Source organism: Notechis scutatus, chromosome 1 (genome assembly GCF_049901735.1).
Source record: "Notechis scutatus isolate UNSWTSFEM ecotype Mainland chromosome 1, rNotScu1.2, whole genome shotgun sequence".
In the NCBI taxonomy this organism is placed as follows: domain Eukaryota; kingdom Metazoa; phylum Chordata; class Lepidosauria; order Squamata; family Elapidae; genus Notechis; species Notechis scutatus.
This window is the reverse complement of record NC_142009.1, coordinates 48,267,183-48,279,785: the sequence shown is the minus strand read 5'-3', so window position 1 is coordinate 48,279,785 and position 12,603 is coordinate 48,267,183. Positions and strand designations below refer to the sequence as shown.

Sequence of the window (12,603 nt, the reverse complement as noted above, 5' to 3'; positions counted from 1 at the left end):
AGTCTGCTTTCTACGTGGAAGTGTGGTGGTAGCATCTTGTATGGCCCTCGTGGGTGTGGGTCTGGCCGAAGACACAAGCCTGAAGATGATGAATGAGACTTCATCGAAATGTCGCCTAGATACTTCCAATTTTATGCGGGAGAAAACCCGAATAACCAAAGATCCACATACAAATACCCGCGAGAACCTCAGAAAATATTTATATATATATGGTATTCAGCTTTGTTCGGGTATTTTCCCACGTCATTATAGTTGTGCTTTTAAAGTTGTAGCAACGTTTCGGCAGAATCTCATCTGCCATCATCAGGCTTCTGTATTGTGTTCGTCTGTGAGTCAGACTTTTACAGTTGTTTCAGTTTTAAATTTGGGGCTAGCCTACTGCTGTGCCAGAATGGTTTTTTCTTCATCCTGATTGGTTGGGAGTCTTGGTCTGTGTTTATTGGTCTTGGAGTTTGATGTGTTCTGCTTGATTGGTGTTTCTAATATCTTCTGTCTGTTTTGTGGCTTTTTTGTGTGTCTTGATTGGCTGGCAACATTATGTTCCTGTATTGGAGGCTTTTAGTGCAGCTTGGCTCTGAGTAAATGGACGGCTATCATTTGTTAGAAAGCTAGGTTTCATCTGGGTGCCTGGTTGGGGTGTGTTTGAGCTGGAGGTATCAGGGGGGATCTGTTTGTGCCCAGGTGTTTGCTTGGCTTGTGATGTGGAGATTTTTTTGTTTGTGAGTGCAGGCTTCTAGATAATAGACAGTCTGGTGGAGTCATCTCTTCTATTCATGCTTTCAGGTCTTTTTTCAATCTCTATGGCTTCTCTGATAATTCTGTAGCTGAGGTTTATAGTGGCTAGGATTTTGGTGCCATTGAAGTCCATGCTATGGCCTGTGCTTTCATGTGTTGGACTAGTGAGGAAGTGTGTTCCAAATTTTTTACTGCATTTTTATGTTCATCCAGGCGGGTATTTATTCTTCTATTGGTCTGTCCGATGTATGTGGCAGGGCATGATGTGGCAGGCCTGATACCTCCAGCTCAAGCACACCCCAACCAGGCACCTAGATGAAACCTAGCTTCCTAATAAATGATAGCCGTCCGTTTACTCAAAGCCAAGCTGCACTAAAAGCCTCCAATACAGGAAACACAATGTTGCCAGCCAATCAAGAAAAAAAAAAGCTACAAAACAGACAGAGGATATTAGAAACACCAATCAAGCAGAACACAGCAAACTCCAAGACCAATAAACACAGACCAAGACTCCCAACCAATCAGGATGATGAAAAAACTATTCTAACACAGCAGCAGGCTAGCACCAAATTTAAAACAGAAACGGCTGTGAAAGCCTGACTCACAGACAAACACAATACAGAAGACTGATGATGGCATATGAGATTCTGCCAAAATGTCACTGCAACTTTAAAAGCACAACTATAATGATGTGGGAAAATACCTGAACAGAGCTGAATACTATACATACATACATACATACATACATACATACATACATACATACATACATATGATATCTTTCCTTGCATTATAGGAAGTTTATGGATTTTACACCTATAGAGCAATCGAACATTCTATTAAGAACAACATATGCACAGCAACAAAAATATACTTCTATAGATTGCAAAAAAAGTAAAATGGGACATGGGAAAAAGAATATCCAAAGTCTTATTGCATCTTAGAATAGAGGGGAGAGTTTAAAGAGAGATAAAGAGAGTTTATAGGAGATGTGCTTTAAACCAAAGAGATGCATAAACAGATCATTTATTTTTAAGTACTTTCTACTAGAAATGTGAAAAAACATTTTGAGATTGGAATGTTCCACTCCCCAAACATTCAAACTGTCCCATTATTGGAATGGCTTATTCTGGTCATATTAGAATAGGTCTGATTCAAAATAAATTGTTCTCACTTCAATATAGTGCACTTCAAGAATTCTGATAGGCTCAAAATGCACCCCCCTCCAACCTCAAAATTGGAATGACCTTTCCAAGGACAGAACAGAACATTTGGGATTGTAACACAATAATAAAACATGTGCGGATCGCTACTAATATATCTACATATATATTTTGTTTCACTGCCAATTGTTCACAAGGCTTTTGATTTGTGGTACATTCAAAGTTGCTTAATTGTTGAAAGACAGAAATTCCATATCATTTGTTTGATTCTAATAAAGATGCGTACTAGAGAATGCAATTTTCTAAATTTCTAAATGCAATATAACATTTTTATTTTATATTTTAAAGTTAGAATGAGGGCTTCTTGATTTTTTGTTAACTTGTAGAATTTGGATTATCATTATTTATGAAATTAATTAATATTGTAATTTTTCTGTTTCCATAAAGCCTTATCTAACAGTTCTAGTTGCTGGAAGACAGGAAGATTCTTCTAGTTAAGAGCTGCTAGATGACATATTTATGCAGCTATTTCACTGTTAGAAACATGCATGTTGATTCACAAAGCACTTTCAAAACACTTTTTCCTATGAAAATTCATTGATGCAAAACATCTCCTCAAAGCTCTGTGCAGCCCTGATGATTACTATGTTTTATAAAGCATGGTTAGAGCAATCAATGTATTCTGATTCTGAATGACAATATTCCCCTGCTATGGATTATGAATTTTTCTCTCATGGAGCCACACAGTTATCAAAATTTCACAAAGCTGCAGTATTTGTGCTGAATTGTAGCTTTGCATTAAAATGCAATAAGGAATAACAAAACACGCTGTTTTCAACAAAATTATACTGATTGCAATAACAACAAAATAAATATAAATATAAAACAGAAAAATGCAATGACAAACTTTGGTCAAATTGGTTATTACATAGAAGCTAGGACCACAAAAATAAGAGAATGAAAGGAAAAATTAGATAAGATGATATTCACAATATAACTTTTATGTGAACAGCTTTTAAAGTTAAAGGTGGTGGTTATCTGAATTATGTGTCTATGCAGCAGGCAGGAGGATTTAAATTATGATTTTGCATACATAAACGAAAGAGACAGATTTTGCATAATGTAATGCCATTTTGATACAAATGTTGAATTCTACAAATGCCTCTGGATAGTTGTATGAATGAAACTTGTCTAACTTTCCTTATCTCCTTGGGTCTCTTTTACAAAACATGCGTTTAGAGGAAGGGAAGGAAAATAGATCTAATTTTAAAGGAAATATTTCAAGTTCAAGATATGCGTGTGTGTGTGTGTGTGTGTGTGTGTGTGTGTGTGTATTATAATTTTGCCTGCTTCTCTTAAGGCTGAATTCCAAATCTCAGCCTGTTATGTAAAAGTAAAAAGTAATGTTTCATCTACTTTAGCTTGAGTTCTGGTGATTTTGTGGACATACCTACATAGATTTTTAGGCAACAACAGGAAAGTGGTTTGCCACTAACTTCTTACAGGATAATTTATAACTTCCAGTCTAGTCTATAACCCTGGATTTCCAGGTCTCTCCAATCAAAGTCTTAACCAAGTCAGACCCTGCTTAGCTTTTTGAGAATAGCTCGTCAGCTGGTGTGGCATCCTACTGGGTTGCATATTATGGGTTGCATATTATGCAAGAGGACAGAAGTGAGCAACATTTTGATGGTCAGAGGCAACAGTTAATACTTGTAAAGAAGACAGGAATCCAAATAACATATTGTCAACAAGGTTTTGTTATATTGTTTTTGTTACAAATTGTGATTACAATTTGGCATAAAATTAGAGCTTCTTATTCCAAAATGGCAAGAAAATGCACCACCAAAAGAGGCAGAGCAATTGGGGAGGATAATATGCCTCAAAGTAAGGATATGTAACTCTTAGCTCAGGAACTCTTATCCTATTGTATATTCTTCCAGGGCCATACCTTTACTTTAATATGAAGACTCTAAGACTTTACTATGCACTACAAGCATTGCTCTTACATGGCCTTTCTTTTGTAAACAGAAAAGATCTTTGACACCTGAGAAAAAGTGTTTAGTGAGGGCTTTTTCAATTGTTTCACAAAAAGCACATCAGTAGGTCAATCAATGGATACCTGTCAATACATAATAGACAAGAGCTTTAAAAATTCATGCTTCATTTTATGCTAAACAGTTTTGGGAATTATTATTTTTTTACCTCTGGGCTAAGGACAGCAGTACTATCACTAGGCACATCTTCTTCATATCCTTTATTATGGAAACTTTCTATTTCATGCCCGTTACTTCCTTCACTTGGGCATTTATAAGAACATCTTGGACTGTTGCTGCACTGAGAAAATTCACATTTGCTCTCACCAACTTCAGAAGGTGTACAGGAGAGATGTGGAGAGCCACTATCATCCTGGTATGGTGGAGGCTGCAATTCATCAAGAGGAGGTGTTTGTCTCATTCTTTGAATACAGTCTGCTGTGAAGAAATGACAGCATAGACTTTCATTTTGTAAGTAATATGACTAGAGGGTAGGCATAGGATTTGTTTAGCTAGACCATATTCAAAGTGGGGTTCTGATCTAAAAAGAAACGCATTGAACTTACTCCATGTAACCTGTTAATGCCTGACAGATCCAGAGAAGAGTTTATTTGCCCAATCTTCCGAAATGGTCCACCTTGCTAATTTTCACTGCTGCTAAATAGTTTTGTTCAACTATATTTTGACCTTATATATGAAATAGAAACCATTATTACATTCTGATATATTTTAACTTTGCCTTGAATAATAAGTTTGCAGTTATCAATTATGCATAATGTTTCTTTAACTACTATCATTTAGCCCATGTCCTGATCCTACATTCAGTCATAGTTTTGATTTTGTAAAATATACTAAGGATTTTTGTCTTCGTGTCACACTTGTTAAAACCCATAACCAAATTATCATAAATGATTTTATTTATGCTATTAATTACTGAAATGGATCAACTGAAACATTTTACCCAATTAAAATATAACTCTGCATAATAAGATACTTTAAAATTTATATTCATTGAACTGGCAGTCCACCTTCCATTTCTATTGCAATAAAAAGGCTGCATCTTTTAAAATAAATCACTTGATATATTACACACAAACATGTATATCTAAAAACAAGCATTTCTAATTTCTCAATTTCTCATCATGAGCACATTAACGAAGATATAGTTAATTCTTCAATTTAACATTAAACAAAACTCAAATAATCTTAAAATAATTTATAGTTTGCAAATCAGTGGAGTACTATAGTGTAGTTTAAAGCAGGAGAGATAGAAGATACTCTTAAGAAGAAATAATCAAGCAGATCTATATGGAGGAACCCATTTAAGAATGCACAACATTTACCATTCTCCTACCCATTTAACAGTAAACAAAAAATAAAAAAAATATTAGCTAGGATTTATATAATGAAAGTTTCAATTAAAATGTTTGAGAATGTTTATTTTTTCAAAATGTATCTACTGTCAACAATAACTGACTCCTGGTGCTGGCCCAGCCAAACACTAGGTTTATTCACTTGATGTGAGTAGCCAATGAAATACATTCTAGTACAGGAACCAAAATCCAATTTTTATTTGGCACAAAAGAACAGAGATGTATTGGAGCAGGTGCCACAAAGCAAGTATGCAGGTTTGCAATTTTGCAGCACACTTATACAGTTTTAGGCAAAGAAGATACACAGCTTTGATTATTATAGGTTAATGCAAATAGGCAAGTCGGCAAATAATACAAGTATCTTTTCATTATCTAAGTTCTTTACCTCTGGGTTTGTTCTTTACTGTTCATTTATTAACGATGAACTTTCATGACCTTGGCACTTTCCAGCTCTTTCTGCCTATTTGACTCAAAAGTTCTTGTAGTTTTAATTGTCATTCTAAAAGAGGGTTAAACATTTCAAAATGGCTTCAAGCTAGTTCATCATTGGCACTTTACAAATATTAGCCCTTTCTAAAATTTGCCTCAGATAATTTTCCAGAAGTCCATTCTCTGGAGAAAAAAAGAGTTGAGAAAACTATTAATGCTACCAGCCAATTTCGGTGGGTTGTGAACAAGTGTTTATTTATTAATCAAATTTGTATAGCTCATCAAAAGTGATTCTGAGTGAGCACAACAATCAGATAAAAACATAAATATAAAAACAACAGATATAAAAATGTAGAAAATTACATTAAAGATAAATAGTATAGAAAACACATTTTTTTTCCTGCAGGCGAAAAATAATGGATCTATAACTATTAGCATTAATGTTTAAATTGGAACCTCCATCCTGTCCCCTCAATTTAAAAATGTTCATTTGTTCAGTTTTTCTTTAATTTTGTCTTCCATTTTAGCTCCTTCCAAAAACAGAACATTAATGCCAGTTATTTTGTATGCCTCGCAGTGTCCCAAAGGTCTCCATCATCTCTTCCTATTTTTCTTCTAATATTCAGTTTTTGCAAACTATTTTTTGTTTCATTAGCATCTATAAAGTGTTTCCTCATTTTTGTGAGTCAAAACGTTCAGCTAAAGAATAGCTACACCAAATCTGATTTTGCACATTAATTTGGAGAGGTTTTTTTCTTACTCTTTAAATTAATACATGAAGACTTGCATGTTATTAATTATCATCCTGATTCTATCAAGTTTCTTTAGCACTGTACAGCTTATTTCTGTAAGTAATGCTTTGTAATGAGGCCTATTTTCATTCTCAGTGGTATACTGTGATATCACTGGCCTCCCTTTTTCTGCTATTCTTTTTATGCAGCATTCTTCATGTCTATTTTTAATCTAACCTAAGTTTCAAAAGTTTTAATTCTTCAGGGGCTTCTAGCAAATGTTAAAACAATTTAAATAAAATATAAAATGAAATACATGTTTAAAAATTAAACAAAATCCTTTATTCTGAAACATTAAATACCCACAGAGGTTTCTACTGTTCTACACCAATGTACTGAGTGTAAATGGAATTTTCATATTTTAATATTTTTGGAGTTCATGTCACAAATAACCCTGCTCTGTATCAAACAAACAGGATGTCAATAATAAATATTTAAGGAAGATATGCCATTTTTTATTTCTCTCTTTCTTTATACACACACACACACACACACACACGTGAAATTACACAAGTATATCCAGTTATCTTACAATGAACGAGTTATCTCAGGCTCCAGTTGCAAAAGTTTTACTTATAAAATCTATTTTTTATGAAAAATAGAATTTTTAAAATGAAAATAATAAATATGAAAGACAACTTACAAAGTGAGAAAATCAATATGTGTTGTGAGTAGTGAAAGCGGATAATATTGTGGTAGTTGTAACTTAAGCAGAAACAATTTAAGAATTATCCAGAAATAAGTTCCACCTAGGCTCAATGTTGGCCAGCTATAGTATTACAAGCCACATTCCACCACAAAACTGATTTTTGCAATTTCCAAAGCTGTCTCAGTTGTGGGTGATGAAATTTAATAAGAAAACACCAAAGATGGATAATGTGGTTTTATGCAATTTTAATTATTTAGCTGTTTAAAAAATCAGATAATTTTTAATATTCAACAATGTTCTTTTAAGTGGTTAGGAAAAAACAACAAAATCCTGGCTATTGTACATAGTTGTGACTAGTTTCACTTTTTTTCTGGAGAAACTCCGGATACGAGCTGCATATCTTTAGTGAATCAATAAAATATATGCAAAGGCCTATTTGGAGGAATAAAAGTCAAAATGGGGATGGGTTTAGCTATTTTTGTTTGGAAAATCTGCTAAAATTTGAAAAGAATAACAAATACCATGACAGTTTCTTATTTGTTTAACCCCAGGAAATTAAAATTCAATTCTTTAAAAAAAACTTAACCAAAAGCCAGAAAATTAGTTATGAAAGATGACATAATAAGTTTTTACATCACTTATCAAGAAGGAAAAGAGAAATTGGCTGCAGGAATAAAAAAAGAAGAGAGAATAAAGGAATGCGAGGTGCTGCTTGGTGCTCTTTGAGCTTGGTGGTTTTCTTGCTGATGTATCATTATCAAACTAGGTAATATTATCAGTGCTACATTATCACCAGTATATTAGCATTGATGATATTACCTAGTTTGATAATAAAACATTTGCAGAGAGCAAGAACAGAGAGCACCAAGGATTCCACAGTTCAATCCTGAGCTACAAATATTCTATCAAAAGGAAGGACACATTCACTTGAAGATAGTTTTGTTCAAACACCAAAATAAATATCAAATATTCCTCTTTTAATTCACTATGTAAATAGCATTCTCCATCCTATTTTTGCTTATAAGTCTCATAAATTAAAATCACTATAGTCTGTTCCTCATTCTTCAGTATTAAAAAATAGAATAAGTTAATAGACCTGTTGTCAACTCATAAAAATATGTCTATGGTCTTTTTAGAGTTGCCAGCAGAAAGGTAGGGGAGAGCAGTGGGGAACTTGCACTCCATAAATGTTTTCAAAGATAGTTTCTAGGCAGGGGTGGGATTCAAAATTTTTAACAACCGATTCTGTGGGCGTGGCTTAGGTGGTGGGCATGGCTTGGTGGTCATGTGACTGGGCGGACATGGCTTGGTGGTCATGCTATTGGCTGGGTGTGGCCAACTCAATATCACTCACATCGAGGCACACATCTCCTCGCCTGGCCTCTCATGACTGTGGGGATGCTGCAACAGTCATAAGTGTGAAAAATGGTCATAAGTCACTTTTTTCAGTGCCATTGTAACTTTGAATGGTCACTCCACACAAGTAAAGTACCACTAAAGGAGGGGGAAAAAACTCCAGAAAAGTTCCAGAGACAGGAAGTCTAGTCTTGCCAAGAATGTAATGAGAGTTAACAGAGAGGCAGTTTCTGTAAGCAACACCAGAATGTTTCCTTCCTGCCTTCCTTACAGGATTAGTCCAGTAATTTCTTCTAACAACCGGTTCTCCGAACTGCTTAGAATGTTAACAACTGGTTCTAGCGAATAGGTGCGAACCTGTAGAATCCCACCCCTGTTTCTAGGTGATCGAAGTTTCTGCTGCGCAAAATTCTAACTGGAGAGTATGATTGATGACTCTTGGCTATGGATATGTCCCATTGGAGAATATGAATTATGATACACCCAGGGGATGGGGGGAAATCAGGGTCAAGTGTGACAATGAATGATGTGTCTCAGAGTTGGATACACCCAGGCAGCGCCGGCATGTTTACTCTTAATAAATCTTCTTTAAGGTTTGAAAATCTGGCAAGAGACTCATGATTTAAATGGGGGTAACTACCAGAGCCCTGACACCTGTCTGTAACATGTATTTCAGTGCAATTCATACAAAAACTACCTCATTTAGTGAAAATATTGAAATTGGTAAGAAGTATGTACCATGTATGATAAGAACTGAAACAGTTTACTTTTCAGTTCATTTTCTTATCCCTAAACTTTCTGCTTTAAATGTAAAAAAAATATTTATTCTATATCTAGATTTTAGCACACTCTTTCCCCACTTCACTCACAGATATTTACAAACAAAATCAATTGGATCTTCATCACCAATGCAATTAATTAATATTGGTTAATTAGCAGCAAAGATAGTCAACAACAAGTGGGAAAAATCTTGGGAACATCTCCCCCAAAATTCTTAGTTAATGAATCTACTATACTAAAGGTATTTGCTCTTGTAAAATTTATTTTTGTAAAATAATATATGGTATGCAGGTTTGTCTCTCAACCCTCAATTAAACTTGGAAGAAACAATTTCATTGGTAGAAAATATGTTTTGATGCCTAAAATTGAAAATATTGTTTTACACAGCTCGTAAACAAGCCATTTGAATGTGGTTGATGAGTAGCTAAATCTGATAGTTAAAGCTGTAAAATGTGGGAATAATGATTCTGAAACAAACAAACAAAAATATTTTATTCCAAATCCATTTATAAGCTAAGTGATTTTATATTTTATTAAAATGTTCCAATGGTCTCTTATGATCACTTTGATTTCTTCCATGATAATATATTGTTATATTTTGGAACTAATCTAGCAACAAAAAGACAAAAACAAATTGATTTTTTCCCTTAGTGCAAGCAAAGTAGTATATTAATCTGTGTTACAAAATTTTAAATGTTTCCATTGCCTATGCAAATATCAACAAAGATGCAAAATTATTTAACCAAAAAGTGAAACAATATTAGAGAAGTATTTTCTGTAGTGTCTCAAAGGTATAAAGACTACTCACAATATTTTCATCTAAGTATTAAGGGGAACATTAAACTCCTCCTCTTTTCTTTATATAAATTATTCAAAACTTAGGGAGGAAAAGTGAAAGAACATGGTAGTATGAATGAGATGGAATAAGAGAACTGCTAAAAGTATTGCTGAATGCTGTCTTCAACAGATATATTAGATACTAGCTCGATACCTATGCTTCGCTATGAAACTATGTGGTTGGGCTTAGTTTTGGGGGAGGAAAATAAGGGAGGGGGACTCTGCCTCTGCCTACCAGCATCCATCGGTATTCATCTGGCTAGCGTCCTGTCAGTGTGTGAAAGAGTTAACGGCTGTTGAGGAGAGTTGAGGAAACTGAAACAGTATTTGCTGTATGAGCAAGGAGACAGCAAGGAGCCTGGGTGTGGCTTAGCTCAACTGTTCTGTACTAAAGCTGCTTGGTGCTGTGAAACTAAAAATGAAACTAAAAGTGAAACTAAGAACTAAGAACTATCTCTGTTGATCCTAACAGGAAAGCCAACATCCAGATGAAACTGGAGACAAGTATGCAATAATGAATGATATGGAATATCATGCTGAATTAAATACGTTGTCTCAGAATAGCAGAATTTGGCTTGTTATGGATGCATTTACAAACTATTTACATACTGTCATCTTCCCCCAAGCTGAGAAAAGCATTCTTTATACAGTAGTTAAATACATCCTTTCTCCTGCATTGCTGCAAGGCAGGTCTGCTAAAATTCCATTAACAGAGCATTTCTGCCCAAGCAGTGCTCTTGAGATAAAGATAGAATACAGAATAACAGACTTGGAAGGGACCTTGGAAGTCTTCTGGTCCAAACCCCTTCTTGGGCAGGAGACCAGATACCATTCCAGAGAAATGACTTCCAATCTCTTCTTTAAAACTTCCAGTAGTGGAGCAACCACAATGTCTGGAAGCAAGCTGTTCCACTGATTAATTGTTCCCATTGTCAGGATTTTTTCCCTTAGTTCTAGGTTGAATTTCTCCTTGATCAGTTTTAATCTGTTACTTCTTATCTTGCCCTTGGGTGTTTTGAAGAATAGGTTGATTTCCTCTTCATTCAAAAGGTGTTCATCACAAATTGAATAGCTAAAAGTTTGTAGAGATTCTCAGTCATCCAGCTCAGGACGCAATTGGGCTTTCTTGTTTTTTTTGTTTGTTTTTTTTGAAGATGTTTCAACAACAAGGAAAGAAACAAGTCCAGTTGCCTCCTGAAAAAGTACCTTTGGGGGACCTGGATGACTGAGAATCTTTACAGACTTTTAACTATACAATTTGGGATGAACACCCTTTGAATGGTGTGGGAATAGGAATGGATTTCCAGAAGGGAAAAAAATGCAGACCACAGGAACCAGGAGCACTACTACGGTGATCAGAGGACACAGATAAACCTCCAAGTGCTTCAACAACCCTCTAAAAGGATGCAAATGACCAGCTGTCTGCAAGGAATAGAAATCCTTCTATTCCCCACTATCCTGTCAGAGCTGAAGAAGCTTCCTGGATGAGAAGCAAAACATCTTCAAAGAAAAAAAAACAAGAAAGTCCAGTTGCCTTCTGAAAAAGCACCTTTGGGACAACCATGACTTGGATGACTGAGAATCTCTACAAACATATGGTTTACTGATTCCCAGGTCACGTCTGCCAGATCCTTCAGATCTCTGGGATATACCGTAATTTACTTAGTACTGATGATTTGAACTCATCTAGAGTGGACAGATGTCATCTTACAGTCAGCCATGTTTGTTTAGTTCACCCCTGTTATGCAAGCATGCTGGAAGACTGGACAAGCAACTTGTGAAATTCATTTTAGAAGATTTGATACCCTACATCAGTCACTCAATAGCTAAGTTTTGTACTGCCTCAGTCGAAATACTAAGCTGGTTACAACGATAACCTTCCTTGCTTCATATTTCATTATGCTGCAGTTTTATAGATTATAGTTATGTATTTCAAAAAAAGTTATTTTTGGATTTTGGTCTATTTCATAATGATCTTAGATTCATTGTGCTTTAGTCTTATATAGCTTTAATATTATCCTTGAGAATAACTATGGAAGAAACATGTTGTAATATCCTATATCAATACTCTCTGCTGCTATGTGAGGTATTTTTCAGATTAGGGTTGTAGCTTTATATTTTCTACCTGTTGGTCTCTTATTTTGCTCTGGTCAAAAATAAGATTACTATACCTATGGTTTCTATCAGTTCTACACATTTCACTTGTTTTAAAAAATACAATTTCCTTACAAACTTGCAAAACATGTAGAAAAGCATAGTTCTGTAAACATTCAAAAATAATTACACTAACACTTTAGGCACTCAAATTCATTTGAAACATAAAGGCCACGGTTTAACTACATAGAATACAGCACTTTGCTTGGTTTATACTGAGAAATATGTATTGTAACATCACTTTAGAGGTGATCACAGCTGCAACAGAATTAGTTTCTATAGCAACCAAGAAGAAATAAT

At 34.9% G+C, this 12,603-nt stretch overlaps 1 protein-coding gene across 11 annotated transcripts in view; it reads right to left on the bottom strand.

The window, feature by feature from the left end:
* The window catches only part of SYT14 (synaptotagmin 14), an 88,876-nt gene that overhangs the window by 20,054 nt on the left and 56,219 nt on the right, over positions 1–12,603 (bottom strand). For 8 of the 11 annotated variants that reach the window (XM_087963316.1, XM_026683209.2, XM_087963266.1 and 5 more), the window contains one exon: positions 4,104–4,372. In XM_087963316.1, the coding sequence (XP_087819442.1) occupies positions 4,104–4,372 (269 nt within the window). The remainder of the gene's footprint in view (positions 1–4,103; positions 4,373–12,603) is intronic. The other 3 variants (XM_087963284.1, XM_087963260.1, XM_087963254.1) reach the window with 1 other exon arrangement.